Source organism: Danio rerio, chromosome 4 (genome assembly GCF_049306965.1).
Source record: "Danio rerio strain Tuebingen ecotype United States chromosome 4, GRCz12tu, whole genome shotgun sequence".
NCBI classification, from domain to species: Eukaryota; Metazoa; Chordata; class Actinopteri; order Cypriniformes; family Danionidae; genus Danio; species Danio rerio.
The window spans coordinates 69,123,340-69,140,899 of record NC_133179.1 but is presented as its reverse complement, the minus strand read 5'-3'; the positions used below and the strand labels follow the sequence as shown (position 1 = coordinate 69,140,899).

The 17,560-nt window shown below is 39.2% G+C and overlaps 1 protein-coding gene across 2 annotated transcripts; it reads left to right on the top strand.

The window, feature by feature from the left end:
* Positions 1-168: 168 nt before the first annotated feature.
* LOC101882667 (uncharacterized) lies at positions 169-17,395 on the top strand. Of its 2 annotated transcripts, XR_012402613.1 has the most exons (4): positions 169-227; positions 7,487-7,616; positions 11,671-15,345; positions 16,893-17,395. XR_012402613.1 is itself a non-coding variant. In XM_009300998.5 (3 exons), the coding sequence occupies exons 1-3, from the start codon at positions 180-182 to the stop codon at positions 12,510-12,512; spliced, it is 1,020 nt and encodes a 339-aa protein (XP_009299273.1). In that variant the 5' UTR covers positions 169-179; the 3' UTR covers positions 12,513-16,273. The 2 variants fall into 2 exon arrangements, 1 of the variants encoding a protein (XP_009299273.1); XM_009300998.5 differs by lacking the exon at positions 16,893-17,395 and having other exon boundaries at positions 11,671-16,273.
* Positions 17,396-17,560: the final 165 nt, after the last annotated feature.

Genomic DNA, 17,560 nt, shown 5'->3' with positions numbered 1-17,560 from the left:
ACTATTTATTAAATAATGCATTTATTTATTTCTCCAAATTTATTCTGAATCTGAAAACATGTTGTAGGATTTGTGTAAATTATTTCACTTAAGCCATTATTTATTCATTGTCTTGTTTGCCTGTGTGAAATTCTATCCGAATTAATCCTAATGAAAGACTTTTATTTTGGTGTGGCGGTATGACGTCACGAAGCTGCGCCACTCTCGTGTTTGGGAATCAACAGCAGGTTTGTTTTGCAAGCTTTTAAAGTGTATAAATCGATAAAACGACGTGAAGTTAACGATAGTGTTTACACGTTTTGCTAAATTGGTAATTTGTCATCGACTGTTGCATTGCGAAACATTAAATAACGTCTGAGACTAACTGAAGCTGACCTGACAACAACAACACTAAAGTTACTGGTATTTATAAACAGCAGCGAATTTATCAAATCTGATTATAACGTTAGTATTTAATGCTGTTTATTGAAGTAAATGAGTCATGACAAAAACATTATTTGTTACACTATCTGCAACATTTCAGCTAGTGTTTAATTATCCACCATCATGTTACACCTTATTGCCTAAAGCCTGTTGAGATTATGAAGCAAGTGAAGTGTTGTTTATGCGGTTATTCTCCTCAGAGTTCAAACATCACATATTAAAAGTGTTATTAATATGAATTAGATCCAATTAAACAGTGCAGTGTGTGTTCTGCAACATTATGTGTTAAATGTTGTTGTAGTACAGAATACACTCAGGATTTAATCTGGAGAAGCAGATAGTGTTTAGTTTTTTTAGAGATATACTTTATTTTTTGCACAACATTATTAACTTTTTTTACTTGTATTGAATTACATTATTTTACTGACTTTAACTGAGATAAAGTTGGTTTTATATTCACACATTCGTTTAGTGACACACCCTCTATATTGTTAACCACGGCACTTTGAATAATTGATATGAATTAGCATGCAAGTATGACTTGAAAACAACACTAACACTGTTTATTTGACTGTGAATAATGTTGTACTTAGATATTTATTGGCTGCTAATATGATTTCGCTATTTAGAGTTTGCAAATAAACTTAGAAAGTCCAAATGTGGGAATATAAAACCAACTTTACCTTTATTTAAACTGAGACTGAAGCAGGTTGCACACCGGATGTGCCACGACACGGTGCGCACATGACAGTTAGAAGTATCGCACACTAGACGCGCAAATTTGCATGATATTTAAAATGACACTTTTCAGATTAAGTTTGTACACTTACATAACAGTAATTAAGACAATCACACCGGAGCTGCTCTGAACACGTCTTTACTGCACTATTGCAACAATCACATATACACACACACACACACCACTAGAGTGCGTCATAACAGAACAATCAGTTTGTTACTAACTCAATATACAACACAGATGGCGCTCTGTGGCGCAGCAGAAACATGAACAGTGTCCTGAGTCGTGGCTGGGCGCCGCGGACAGCCGTTGACTTATGGCGCTGATATGCAGGGCTGAAAAAACACAAACTATAACAAATCCAAGGTCTGTTCTTTTAGTTTTTTTTACCTCACAAAAAAAAATTATAGAGATGTACACACACATATAAATACATTGTTGTTTTATTATTATTATTGATAATTTACAAATTAATATTATTATCTAATTTTACACTATTTGATTTCTATTTGATTATATATATTTTCTATTTAAGTAATGACATAATATGAACTTTAAAGTTCAAACAAGCAGCAAAAATCAGCAAAACGAAACACATCTGCAATATTTTCTAAGGGTGTCACGATCCTCCAAATCTTCGATTCGATTACATTTTCGATTCTTCAGTCACGATTCGATTTTCGATTATGAATAATTAATTAATTAATAACGGATTAATTTTTTGTAGCCTACCGTTTTAACTACCTGACCTGCATGGTCTTTGTTTTACCCATAAACAATTCATACCGTAAATGAATAAAGGCAAGATACACACATAATTACCAAAATCTATCTATTGAATTAATCAATCTATTAAAGAAACGTTGGCTAGAATTCTGCATTTTAGACTTAAATTGTAGAGAGACATAACAGATGAACCGAGACTGCATCAGATCGCGGAGCAGATCAATGTTCATCATTTTCGCACTGACAGCTCGAAAGAAGGAACAAAACAACTGGCCTAACACAACATATTATAAGATTAATACATGGAAAAAATGATCAAATAGTAACTTCGGTCAATTTTCCTAACGGATAAACCGAGATCAGGCTGGATAAAGAGCTCTCGGTAATATTTCAGCATGCTTTCACTTTCGCATTTACCTGTAAGAATGACATCTCGCCCTGCTCATCATCTCTCTTCATATAGCTGTATATATGGCTATTACACAATCATAATACACTGATATAGCCGGGTCGTTAGTTCGTTGCATTGTTCGATCCGCTCAGTAGGGCAGAGACCGTCTCATTCAGGCGATCTCGGACTGATTGATTTGGCGCGGATGCGAGCGCAACTGCTGGATATATGCCAAACAAACCGCGCTAATGGGGGAAACGAGACAGATTCCGAAACAAACGTCTATGTGTGAAAGCACCGTAAGATTGTATTTGCACACAATTGACAGACAGTCGCAGCACGCAGCTCTGGCTCGATCTGGCAGACAACAAGGCAGCACTGTACACTGGCCCGAGCGTCTCGCACGTTGGCTCCGGGCCATCGGGCAGTCCTTATTGTCGAGCCCTGAAAGTAAGTTCTGTCGACGGGTCTCCTGCGTCTGCACAGTTTAAGAAGCACTTCAACAAGCGTGTTTTTTCCCGCTTGGCAATCCAAGCTGACGTGACATGGGGGCGTGGCAGCATCGCCGATTTTATTTTTTGATTCGATAATCGAAGTTGAGCATAAATTTTGATCGATATCGATTTATAATCAAAATCATGACACCCTTAATATTTTCTCAATTAGTGTTTATGTATGTTTACAATTCTGAAATGCATGGTGATGCGTGGCGCAATGCAGCGCATGGCTGATTGGCGCATCTGGGGCCTCATGTATCAATGTTGCGAACGTACTAAAACTTTGCGTACGCCAGGTTTCACGCTCAGAATCGCTCACGTTTGGATTTACGAACGATAAAACGAATGTGCGGATGTTCGTCACTTTCATGCCTGGCGTACGCACATTTCTTGTGCGTGTCTGTTTTATTTCCATTGGCGACTCCTAGAGGCAGTTGTGTTAAATTGCACTCTACAAAGTGTCTTCGAGCAGTGCAATGGCAGCTGTATGAGACGGGTTCATCCGCATGTCTAGCAGGTTTAATAGGTTTCCATGCCATGCAGTGGACCAGCCAAACATTAAAGCACAATTTGCAGCGGTCGCCGTTTTTCCCAGTGTAATCGGAGCGATCTACTGCACGCACATTACGTTAACGACACTATCGAAAGATGAATTTGCATGCGTGAATCAGAAACATTTCCGTTCAATAAATGTGCAAATAAAATATGATGCACAAACTTATTAATGATTCCTACTTGTCTTCCTCGTGATGGATAGTAGGTAAAATCTGATATGTAGCGGGAGAAAAAAAGAAGAATGAGTTTATTAGACGCTGGATTCGAACCGAGTTCATGCTCGAACGTGTCAAAACATGTTGACATGCGTTTTACGAGCTGCGCCACTCAGACTATTAAGGTCACTACAACATTTTGCACCTATAGATCTCACTATGTCTTTTTTAATCCACTCAGTGCGATGTTCCCAACTGTGTTAACCGCATCAGCTAAACTCTCCCACTCTATTTTTTTTTCTTTTGTTATTAATTCCGGAAGACAAACTTGCAAATAACACCGCTTTTCCCCGGTCTACCTCCGATAGTAGCGCCTCCAATCCACATTCTGTTCAAAGTTTCTCTTTTCGCTTGCTTTTGCCGTTGCTTTTTCATTGGGTTTTGCCAAAGTAGAGGGAGTAGGGGTGTAACGATTTATCGTTGTACGATTTATTGCGATGCAAAAATGTCACAATATGCATCGTGGCGTTATGACGATTTGATTACGATATGACGTCCGTTTTCACTTATTAGTTGAGCTGTTCTCACGTGAACTACGTTCCACCTGCTGTCGCACGTGAGTTCAGATTGCAGCAGCAGTAATGTTAGCAGACCAAGATGAGTGGAGCTGAAATAGAGGATGGCCCATCCTCTCAAAATCAGACGTCTGGCAACATTTCGGTTGTACAGTCATTGCTTTAGACTCGTCCGCTTTTTGACACGCATACTGGGTCAAACATCCTAAGTTTTAAAGTCTTCACAGTGATTTACATACTTTGCACAGCGACGTGGATACCTCCTAATGGTGTTGAAAGAGTCACATACTGTATTTATAAGGTACAATTCACCCTAAAATATCATTCTGTCTTCATATAATGATGTATATGCAAAATCACACATGACGTGAGCTGACCGTGAGCTGTTACAACAGAGGGCGGACTATGACGCGCGCGTATGGCAAGCCGTTTTAGCATTTAAACCTTTGTTCTGACTATCCATAAATATATTTAGAGATATCTCTAATTATATTTTGACTATACATAATTATAATTCGACTAGTCAGAATGACAATTAGAGATATCTGCAATTACAATTGTACTAGTACGAAATCAGATTGGAGATATCTGCAAATATATTATGACTAGTCATATTCCTTCATTGACTTCCATTGAAAAATATTTGCAGATATCTCTAAAGGAGTTTTAACTAGTCACAATTGTATTTCGAGATATCTCTAAATGAATTTAATTAAATATGAATTAAATACCTGGAAATGTGGATGTTTTTTGCACACACAAAAAACGCAAGTGACCAAGCAAAGCCTTAAGCTCTTACTGTTAAATTCAATTGAATAGAAAGCTTATTTTTTTTTGCACCTTTACTTAAATTGTTCCTTAATTTTGTCTCTGTCATTTCAATAATATTTTTAAAGAAGTTTTTAAATAGTTTTATTTTCCAGAGACAGGCCTGTTTAATTTATTTTCTTAAAGAAGGTTCAGTTTAACAAGTTGAAACAAAAGAATTACATAAAAAATAGTTGACTTGGTAAAATTTGCATTTCAGTTCAATTTTCAGTTTTTGTTCCAAATATCGTGATACATATCGAATCGTGAACATTATATCGTGATACACATCGTATCGTGAGCTGAGTGTATCGTTACACCCCTAGTCATTAGCATATTCATATGGAGGAGGAGGCGGGGAGGGGTTTTGCGCTCGTGCATGTTGCGCTCAGTTTCACGTTAAATCGGATGTACAAAGAATATGCGTGGGATTCGGCGTACGCAGTGTTTCAAACATCTGAATTTTTTTCTGCGTACGCACTTTTACAGCTTTGTGCGTACGCAATGTTTAGTATGATTTCCACGCAAGTCTTCGTACATGAGGCCCCAGGCCCGTAGCCAGCCTAGTGAAAGGGGTGGTTCTTTTTTCGTAAAAAGTGGACTGTTTTTTGCAGTTATTCTCCTCAGTGTCTATTTAACTATGAGATTTAACTTCTGCTTTTTTAGTGACATTTTAAACAGTACTTTTTCTGTTGCTGGATTAGCTAGTCAGATATCGTCATAATCACAGTTTTTGATGTACTAAAAACATTTCCTAAAAAATAACTCATTTTTAACATACAAATTTATTACATCATATATATATAAAAATAGCAATCTGTTAAAGTTTTAAAGCAAAAAAATTGTAGCCTACTGTCATTTATTAGACAAAAATCTAACTGGTCAGCACATTCAACTGTCCTCAGTCACAGTTTGGCCATTTCAATAAAAAAGTAATAATTAAAACATAATAATTTTAATAATAATAAAACAATAATAATGAATTCTTCAGAATTTTTATGCCTCTTTGGTAAAAAAAAAAAAAAAGGACATTTAAAAATTCCTGGATATCAACAAAAAGCCAAAATAAATTGAAATGAATTTAATGTGGTCCACTTCTGGTGCTTCACATCTTTTTGTTGCTCATTTTTATTTCAGAAATAAGGTCCATGATTTAGAATCAAAGTTACCTGTAAAATCTTTTCTCTGTTTAAAAACAATACAGCAGTGAAAGAAGACTTCTCTGACATCAGATTATAGTCGAAGCAGCAGCCGACAGAGGACTCCAATTGGTCTTAAAGCCCTTTTCAATGGACTTTTTTTCATTATATATGATGATATTGCTGTCAAAATAGGACAAATGTGCTCATGTATGGGACAAATTCTGGACGTTTTGTCAGAAGGTCCCAGCTAAAGGCCTGAAGATGCAGAATATGTGTTATGCTTGTAGTAAACATGTTTTTAATTGAGTTTTGTCTGTAAAAGCGCACCTACAGGTGTTTCAGACGCAGGTCAGATTCTCTCCAGGTCATATTTTATTGAAGTTAATTGTTAGACTTGTCCAGTTTCATCTGGAATGCATCATAGATCACCTTCTGAAGTGGTTTGAGCGTCCAGCTTCAGCCTCAGAAACACAGACGTGACGAGATTAGCGCCTTTTGCTGTGAAGTGACATCTGACGGCTGAGGACTCTGCTTGCCATTAAAGCCTTCGTCCGACAGTTATTTAAAAATAAATTATAATAATGGCAAAAAATAGGGAAAGAGAGGTCATGTACTGGACAAGTCAATAAATATACAGGACGTCCCGGCTAATGCGGCTAGTTAGCCTAGCACCTCATGGATAGGGGCAGATTTTCATCTGTTAGGAAGTAAGTAGCGTTAGCCTTACCCCGTTTGGCAGTCTTTTCAAGCATATGTTCAATATTTTGCGATAATTATGCCGCTGCCTGCCTTTTGCTCTTTTCGACCCACAGAGTTACTCAGTATAGATGTCACATCAAAGATTTAAATGTTACCACTCATGTCACCTGACTCGGATCACATTATTGTGGCTCCATGGGATTCGACTTACTGGCCAGAGTTATTTAATATATATTGTAATAAAGTGTCATTTTAAATAACATGACACTTTATTACAATATATATTAAATATAAATATATGATTTTAATTATAAAATAAATATGTTAGGCCTTTATAGTATTAAATTACACAAAATAATTAAAATGACAAATTCTGGACCTTTTGGCCGTGGGAGGTGGTTCGTTTGAACCTCCCGAACCCCCTCTGGCTACGGGCATGTACTCCTTTATATAATTTCAGAAAAGTATTCTTTGCAAATCCTAAATAGGGAAATCATATTAGTTCAGTAAAGTTAGCTACAGATTCGAACTAGACACTTAGTAAAAGTAAGACTATTAAAACAGCCAATTTAACAAACCTCAATACTTTTTTGTTCAACAAAAACATTATAGATGTGTTAAATATGACTGTGTTGTAGAGACTACACAGGATTTAATCTGAAGAAGGCCATACTATTCCGACTATCATCTGAATTCTTATTCTTAGTTTTTAGATTTTCTGAATGACATTATTTTATCTTTAACTCTCTGTTGATTATTCTCCTCTTAAATACACAGAGAAAGACTCCTGCGGAAGCGACTGATCACCACACTGTTATAAAGATGGCGTTTATTAAAGTGGAGAGCGAAGACCTGAAGATTGAAGAAACATTCACAGTCAAACAAGAAGATCCGCAGGAACAAACAGGTTGGTTTTCTTTCTTAAAGAACAACTCCGTCATCTGATCCTCATTCAGATCTGCAGATCTACACAAATGAAGGAGAATTTAATTAATAATGCAAATTAAAGTAATTTTATTTTCCATACACAATTTAAATTTTTTATCTTACAGTTCAATAATTCTTGTATTAAAATGTACAATTTTTAAATACACTTTATATGTATTTGTTACACAATCTTGTATATTTTAATATAAGCAGTCAGATATATAACCAGAAAGAGCTGCGATTGGCTCTAACGCGCTGGCTATCACCGATAAGTGACGTAGAAGCTAATAAACGGCAGCAGCTATCACAGCTGATCCATGATAGATGCGTAGAAGAAAACGCTATGCAGACACGTGATCGTGTCTGGATCCACAAGTATCGCTATAACAGCCAAATAGGGGCTTCTGCTGTAACTCCAGTGTCAGTGAATGACTGTCCAGCAAACACACGCAGTAAATAGTGCAGAGTTTCTGCGTTTTAATTACTTGCACTTGCCTCCCTCACCATAGTATTCGACCGAGAGTTGCGTATATGAGATAAATGACATCAATACGCAATAACCGGTTAGGATCTATTAATGAATCGTCATTGTATCTCAGCGGGGCCTGACTCCTCTCATGTCTCAGTACCTCGACACAATCTCGGAAATATTGAAGTTTAGCCATGATGTAATATGGCTTACCGTCCAAGCGTCTCGGTGCAAGACTTCGATGCAGTCAACAAGTATGTCTTTTTCCAGCTGTAGCGATTCTCCTAGCAGCCTCGACACCGACATCATAGAACTTGATCCCTCTGTCTCAGCTACGCCCAGTATCTCAATGTTGCATCTTCTCCGTGTCTTCACAGTTTTCTCTCATCATCTCTGTTTTCAAATCGATTAGCACTGTTCGCAAAGTTGTCACTTCATCTTCCATGTCCTTGATCATATTCTTCTTTTGGTTTATCTGAGTGTATTGCCACAGTGCTGTTTATTATTTCAGTTTTGACTGCTTGTATTTCATTTTTAAGGGAGCTGAAGTCATCGGCAAGTGCATTATTTAACTCGGACTTAATCACCTCTAAAATGTCCGTCTTTAGTGAGAGAAGAATCTCCGATGTCAAGTCCATCGAGTCCATTTTCTCTGGACTGTCCGGAGGAGATAAGGTCACTTACGAACGGGTGACGGTGGAACTCGCAGACGAGGCGGCGTTAAGCCATTAGCTCGTATATCTACTCATTTCTTATTTTAGAAACACATTCGAAGCAGAGATCACACAGTGTTTTATTTTACAAACCAGACAAGTCATAACCCTAGGATCTATTAACGTCGAATTGTCCGCGTCTGCGGTGCTCTGAAAAATCAATTAATCTTAATACCCCAACTGGTTATCATGGTTTAAGTACAAAATAAAAGGGGCAATAAAACGGTATTGACCATACACTATTATCAATAATGATTAAAAAAGTTTGGTATGAAGTATAAAGTGCAATGGTATTATTAAAATGTGGCTGCTGAGTGCTCGCCTTGGTTAGTATGCCAATATGCTTAGGATATAAGTTTGTAATTTCCAATGGAGGCGCTCGACTTGCGTTGCAAAAAGGTAATAACGCACACATGGTGTGCACATTTTCCAGGCGCACCTAGAATGTCGCGAATGCACTGCGATTCATGCAAGTAGAACTAACCAATCTGCTTCACACACTGTTTGGAATATACACATTTCAGTAATAGCGGTAGACTAAGGAAGCTTTCACATTCAACAGAGTACGGCTGCAGATTTGCACTTGCACCTTGAGGCTTGCACGTTCGGACTTGCACGCTCAAGCAACTGCGCTTCCTCTGCAAGTGACGTCATTTACAATCGCCACCTGTGGCCGCTTGCATGAAAGTTCTTCAGTAATTTAACTTAAGGGTGTCCCTGAGGGGGAAAATCCCTGAGGTAAGGGATTTCATTAAGATCGTTGCAACAAACTTCTTATTGGTCACCCTTACCCAAGTGCTTTTTTCTAAGCGTTTCACTGTAGTTTCTGGCAACATGAGGCGACGGGCTCATAACGGATCACAACGAACCACGAATGCTTGCCTTACATCAGCTCTGCAGTATTGTTACACATCAGTCGAGACGTTCTCTTATCGAGTCGATCTCGACATTATGTGTGAAAGACCTAAAAATACTGAGCTGGGATCATGTAGAGACTTTTGAAGCTGCACTGAAACTTCGATCTCGTGTGGATGCACTCCTGCGCAGTTGTGCTAACTTATCACACCTTGAAATGTTTAAAATAAAAACTCAAATTCAAATTTGCTTTAGACAGTTGATTTATTCATGACTGTAGAAGAAGATTTTGTGTGTCTATTTAGACCTCATATAAATAAATAAGCTTTGCTGGTATAAATGTTAATAGTAGACTGCTTTGGTAAATTTACATTAAAGCATTATAAAAGTATGATGAATACACAAACCACTTTTGGGGGGGTTGGGGTGGGGGAGGGGGTGTAGGGGGGTCAGTCATGGTATACAACAAAAGTACTTAGAATTATTTGACAACATCGCCACTTGCAACCCAAACTAACTGGAAACTTACTCTCGGTTTATTTGATATTTGTGTTGAGAGCAAGTGACGTGACGGGAAAGTGCAGGTGTCGATTGTAAATGACGTTACTTGCTTAGAAAGCGTGGGTGCCTGAGAGTGCAAGCCTGAAGGTGTAAGTGCAACTCTACAGCCAGACCCTTCTCTTCACACTAGCACTTTTGGTCCGCACCCTGGTTCATTTGACGTCAAGGTACGGTATGTTTAGCTAGTGTGAACGCGTCTTCTAAACTCGGCTGCACAATCGTGAACGGTTCCCAAGTTTGCCTGAAAGAGGTGGTCTGGGGTACGGTTCGTGCGAACTCTGGTATGGTTCACTTCTAATATGAAAGCAGTCGTACCAAATAACGGAAGTGAACTGCCAACTGTACATTAAACTATCGTTTTCATAACGTTCTTTCATTTGTGTGTCTGTGTATTACCTACCTTGGTGACCAGCGGGACTGACCCAGTGCAAACAGTGATAACGACTGAATGTCTCCACCAAAAACAACTTCTACAGACATCGCGTGAGGTTCTGAACCTTTTTTTTTTTTTTTTGGCGGCAGTTAGCCGCTAGTGGGTCTCTGTATTCGGGTTTTTGGTAACAAAACCAAAGGATTCAGTAAAAGGAGAATGACCATGATATGTGTATGTCTCCATTTTGCCGCTTTGCTTTCGTGGCTGTCACCTAGCAACAGTTGTACACAAAACAGCAGCTTGATGACGCAAACATACCAGAGTTCAGTAATAAAAAATACGGTGTGAACACAAACCAGCCGAGATGGTGGCAAGGGGGGACAATCGAACTTGGGTTCAGTCCAGACAATTGAACGAAGTGTGAAGCAGTCTGATTACCTCAGACAAACACAGCGCTCCCAAACACTGCAGTGCTTTTTACTTTTCTTCTTAAACTTGTATCAGAGCTGCAGCATTGGTTTGTCCACTTGTCATCCTCTGAGAACGGCAGATGGTCGCCTAGTTACAAAAAGTTACGGAAATCACTTGCTCACGCTTTTCACCTGTGCTTTTTGGGTATCGTCATCGCCACCTTAGGTCAGAATAACAACAAATGCGAAAATGACTGTGCTGGCTAGCAGCAGTAAGGAGATTGTAAATAATAAGCATGTAAGGATGTCGCCAAAGTGGCTTTTTGGCTTCTTTTCTTGTGCATCCCAGCCACTAGTTTCTCATTTCTTAGCATAGGTTAGTCATCCATCTTCACAATTTGTAATGTTGCAGTATGTATTTGGTAAATTAAAATAATAAAAAAATTACAATATTCCTAAATGGATTGGTACAAGATATTCAATAATTATTGATACCGGATGATATGAAACATGATATCATGATCAATTATTTGTTTGTTGTACCCTTGATCTAGCGTGCATCCTTTGGTTTTTCTATGGCTGAAAACTTTAAATCTGGTTTTGATGTTAGTTGTTTGTGCCTGACTGGTGTTTGTTTGTCTTTTTTGTTTTAGACTTGTTGGTGCCGAAACAAGAGCAAGAACTTAAGGAAATAGAAGAGAAATGCCAGTCATTAAAAACGGAGGAAAAATACACCCCAAACCAAGAAACTTCATCACTGGACAATTCTCAGAAAACCAAATCTAAACGTTTTCATTGTCATCACTGTGGGAAGGCGTACAGTAAAAAAGCACACTTTACCTTACACATGAGAGTTCACACCGGAGAGAAACCTTTTACCTGCCAACAGTGTGGAAAAGCTTTCATACAGAAGCCAGCTCTCGATGTCCACATGAGAGTTCACACCGGAGAGAAACCCTTCACATGCCAACACTGTGGAAAAGGATTTACTCAAAAAAACGATGTTAACAATCATACAAGAATTCACACCGGAGAGAAACCTTTCACATGCCAACAATGTGGGAAGAGTTTCCGTATAAAACAGAAATTATATTGCCACATGAGAGTTCACACCGGAGAGAAACCGTACACCTGCCATCAGTGCGGGAAGAGTTTCGCTCAATATCCAACGCTTAGTAACCACATGAAAGTTCACACCGGAGAGAAGTTGTTCACTTGTGAACAGTGTGGAAAGAGTTTTGCGTATAAACATAAGCTTAAAATCCACATGAGAGTTCACACCGGAGAGAGGCCTTACAAATGCTCACTGTGTGACAAGAGTTTCATTCAGAAACTAACTCTTGACATTCACAAGAGAGTTCACACTGGAGAGAAACCGTTCGCTTGCCCACAGTGTGGAAACACCTTCACTCAAAAAGGAAGTCTCAATGTCCACATTAGAAGTATTCACGGGTCCGCTCGGAAACAAAAGCCTAAAGTCCAACGCAAGACCTAAGTGGTTTCGGCTTATGCCGGGGGTGTCCAAACTCCTGTGTCCTGCATAGCTTAGATCCAACTTCCTTCAACACACCTCCCTTGAAGTGTCTAGGGCTGCGTCCGAAACCGCTTACTACTCAGTAGATACTGCATTTGAATTGAAATGTACTACTCGGCCGTTAGAAAAGTACATGCTATACAATATGAATGTGAGCAGTATAAATGGAACTCGGACGTACTACATTCGTCATTATGTCATGGTCACGATCATATCAGTTGCGTCGCTTCACTCGCATTCATGAATTCTCTCGTGGGGCATCATGGCATAGAGCAGCATGCAAGGGATGCACACTTCAGAATCTCACCGGAAGTCATCCGGGTACTTGTCGCATACTTATTTTGGAGTTCTATGAATTTGGACATGCTACTCGACTCGCATACTGATTTTAGCGTGCTATATAGTATGGAAGTATGCGGTTTTGAACGCAGCCTAGTATTCCTAGAAAGAGCTTGGTTAGCTGGTTCAGGTGTGTGTTTAATTGAGGTTGGAACTAAAATATGCAGGACATGGCCCGCCAGGACCGAGTTTGGACACTCCTGGTGTGTACCTTGGATACAGGTCATGTTCTGTAATAACTGCCTCAGGTCTCGGCCTTTCTTTTTTATTAAATAACTGGTTTTCTAAATGGACTCAATTCTACCTGATGCCTTTTAACAGAGTGTCTGTTTACAATAAACATTCCAGTGTATTGAGTAGAGCTAGGCAATGATTAGCATAGTTGTATATCAGTAATAATGTCACGGCAATTCGTAAGTTTGAGTAAGTTGCCAATTCATATGAATTCGTACGATTTCATTTGTAAAATTTAGTACGATTTGCTCACCCACCTAAGGACGGTTGGGTGTGATGCCACGGCTTCTTTGGGTTTGGGAGCGGGATTTGGTGCCACGCCTCTTTTTAAAAATTGAACCACTAATGTCGAGTTCAGACTAGCATTTTTTAAAGTGGTCGTGTCACGGATGTTTTCACACTGCATGACTATCTGGGTTAGCGTTATGTCAGTGCTGTGTTTACACTGTAGAATGGATCGGCGACAGGACAGTTTACACTGCATGACTTTAAAATAGGAAGAAACACAGACAACTTTGTCCAATTTACATCTCACAACCAAACAAACACGGGAAGTGACATGGAAATGACGCAAGGTAATATCTTTCGTTATTAACTACATAATGAAAAAACAAGGCTTTAGCTTTAGAAACGTGTGTTGCTCACCTGACTTTTGAAGAGAATTAGCAATTTCTCCTCAACTATTTTTTTTTACTTTTCGAGCTGATTGTGATATTGCTCAGATGACATGTCAAACAGACAGTCCTCCTGCCAAGTTTACACTAGTTTTTCCTCCATTTCTTGGGTCCAAATAAACTGGAAATGAGCGCTTTTAACTTCTCTCCAGCCTCCCATTGGCCTGCAGGTACCCACACTAGTGAATGCTGCTCTCTGATTGGCTGTGGGTGATTGCTGATGTCATTTTCAGTCAGAACACATTTCACACGGCTCCAGATATTTAGCATGCAAAATATCTAACTGGCGTCGATGAGTCATTGGCGATTCTCTCATATTGCGTCCTTGATAGTTCATACTACGTGATTGTAACTCACGTGATTGAGCACCGATTTGTTTGTGATTTCAGGCATTTATCTGGGATAATTCAAAATCTGTCGGCGAGTAAAAATCAGGGCTAAAATCAAGCAGTCTGAACTTGGCATAAACTGACAAAATGTAAAATAGTTACGTTTCCTCGTGAGATCAGGCAGAATAATCGCATGATTCCCTCCTCGAGATTAATCAAGATTAATTCCAATGTTATGTCCAAAAAGTAGTACGTTGTGTATTTTAACTTAGGAAATAGGGGTATGTGAACAAAAGTGCATCAGCGTTTGTTTTGAAAACAGCAGTATTCCCTTCACACATTATCAGTACATTCAGATTTCTAAATGAATGTAATGTAGATAAATTTAAACAAAAGCTATTTGTCATTTCCAGGACTCTGAGTGATAATTAAGTGTTCATTATGTCAGTGGTTCTCAATTCCTGTCCAACATCAAATATCTAGCGATGATGAAAGCCAACTGTGTTGTTAGCTGCGTCTGGATCCACACCTGCAGGGGGCAGTGGTCCGTATTGTATATTACACAAAGGGAAGCCATAAACAAACTAGCATTTATGCAGCATTTTCACAGTACTTCTTGCTCGGTACTGGTGGGCAAAGCGAGGCATCATGAAACAGTCGAAGCTTCGAAACGTTTTGAAATCTGTCTTTACAGAGACACCTAGTGGTCATTTTTATGTATTTTCCTGGAACAGCTTCAGCAAAGAAGCAGTTCAGCAAATTCAGACATCAAACCCCACGTTGTAGATTTGAAGCCGCAAGGGATTCAGTGAAGCGCTGAGAGTTCCTGACTAGCATGCAGAGAGGATGGGTTCAAATCCAGGGAGATGCAGATGTAGATGTTCATTTTTAAATGCTCTGTTCTTGTAACGTATTTTGTTTTAACATTAGTCAGACATCTGAACGAACACTTTGTGAACAAATATGTCTTGATTTGGCTTTTTAAAAATTGACTAAGTGAAAAAACGATTCCTGACAATCATTCATTCATTCATTTTCTTGTCGGCTTAGTCCCTTTATTAATCCGGGGTCGCCACAGTGGAATGAACCGCCAACTTATCCAGCAATTTTTTATGCAGTGGATGCCCTTCCAGCCGCAACCCATCTCTGGGAAACATCCACACACACACACTCATACACTACGGACAATTTAGCCTACCCAATTCACCTGTACCGCATGTCTTTGGACTGTGGGGGAAACCGGAGCACCTGGAGGAAACCCACGTGAAGGCAGGGAGAACATGCAAACTCCACACAGAAACGCCAACTGAGCCGAGGTTCGAGCCTTCTTTCTGTGAGGCGACAGCACTACCTACTGCGCCACTGCCTCTGCACCAATTCCTGACATTTTATAAATATTCTGAATTCAATCTCGGGCTGTTTGCAGCACAGTTACTCTGTGCACATAAACACAGTCCACCTGGCTACGTAATACAGAGTTTTTTGTTCCCGACCCTGTCAGTCAAACGCAGATTCGCCAGGTCTCGAAACGCTTCTGAAATTATTGATGCTTTGAATCGATGTAGTCACGTGACCTTGTGTTTTGAAACACTTTAGTCACGCGACCTGGGTGTTTCGAATCACCTTGTTTCGGATCATGATTCGGTGCAGTGTTTCGAAACACTTGTGCTTCAGGATCTCAACACTGTCGAACCATCCCTATAACTCCCTACAGAGGCATTCGCTCCTGCAAATATTACTGATAGTCTGGTTATCCATATTGTATGCAAATATTTTAGAAATGTGACATACTATGAATACTTAACTATACTGATAACCCACGACAAACTTTACAAGTGTTTTTACATAAGACAGAAACATATTGTGCAACATGATTTGTTCATTCACAGGTAAATGTTTTGCTTTTTGAGTCCTTGTAAAATGGAGTTTAAGTGAAGTGTCTGGTGCAAATGGAGAGCAGAGTGTTTCTACAGGTGGTTTGTAATAATGTTAAGTATTCATTAACCAGTTGTATTGGGTGGCAACTGTATGAAGTTGTGTTGTGTCTGTCTAGCAGGCCACTGGACACTTCTTCATGTGGTTTCGCCTGAACCAAAACAGCACTACATGAAACATTCTTTCTCCCTTAATGTGAATAAAAATAAAATAATTAAAGCGTTTAAGTTACTCAATGAGCATGCTAATACTTGACCAACATGTGTCCCTGTCACCAGCTGGAGTTCCCATAAGCAACACTAAAGAACACTCCACATATGACCTGTGCTGCTTAGCAGAACTACACTTCCCACAATGTGTTGCACCTCCACAGCTGATACACATTCCTGGATTAATCATTGATTACCACTGCAGCTGTTCACGATTATCTATTCAAATACAATTTATTCTACTGTTCTCTCTGCCATGTGCTCTCGGTTTACTGTGGTAACTCCTCTGCTGCCATTAGGACATGATTTTTTAGGCATTGAATAATGGTGCAAATACTAATTTAACTATTTGGAGGAACAAATTTTTTTTCTTTTTGCATGTTCTCCCCGTGTTGGTGTGGGTTTCTTTCAGGTCATGAGGTGTCCAAACTCGGTCCTGGAGGGCCAGTGTACTGCTAAGTTTAGCTCCAACTTGCTTCAACACACCTGCCAGCAAGATACTAGTATATCTAGTAAGAGCTTGAATAGCTGGTTCATGTGTGTTTGGTTAGGGTTGGAGCACCGGGCCTCCAGGACCGAGTTTGGACACCCCTGCTGCAGGTGCTCCGGTTTCCCCCACAGTCCAAACACACCTGCGCTATAGGTGAATTGGGTAAATGCAATTGGCCATAATGCATTAGTGTGTGTGTGTGTGTGAATGCAAGAATGGGTGTTTCCCAGTACTGGGTTGCAGCTGGAAGGGCATCTGCTGCATGAAACATTTGTCGGAATAGTTGACGGTTCATTCCCCTGTGGTGAAAAGTTAGTATCTGACGTGAAAACTCTTACAAATGCATATTCAATAAGGGCCAGTGTAAAAATAAATGCCTACGATTTTAGCGCTAGTTATGCACTGCAAGCGTTTAGTAAAGTCTGACAGTGTTGTTTTTAACAAATATTTAGTTAATTAGTCAATCTGTGCCTGAGTGTTTAGCGTAGGTAATAAAGCTGTGCTTGTATCACACACTGTGGTTGTGTATTGTTGTGTTTATAACTGGATTTTTTTGTCATGCCCAGATTAGTTTCATGCTCTTGAGTAGTGTTGTACAGTAAGAAGATTAATAAACTGATAATTGATCAACTGATTCCTGCATCTACAAACTGAATGTCATTTAAATGAGGAGTTTAGGTAAAATGCTGTCATATATTATGGAAAGATAATAGGCAATACTCATTTAACCACATTATTTAATATTGAAAACACTGGTGTAATCTATGTATACAACTATAATTACTTAAATCAATGAAAT

Bases quoted from the DNA above. Each gene is read 5' to 3' on its own strand.
- LOC101882667 (XM_009300998.5), top strand. From the start codon at position 180: ATGACGTCACGAAGCTGCGCCACTCTCGTGTTTGGGAATCAACAGCAG. The intron at 228-7,486 runs GTTTGTTTTGCA...TTAAATACACAG, and splicing joins TGTTTGGGAATCAACAGCAG to AGAAAGACTCCTGCGGAAGC. The intron at 7,617-11,670 runs GTTGGTTTTCTT...TTTTTGTTTTAG, and splicing joins AGATCCGCAGGAACAAACAG to ACTTGTTGGTGCCGAAACAA.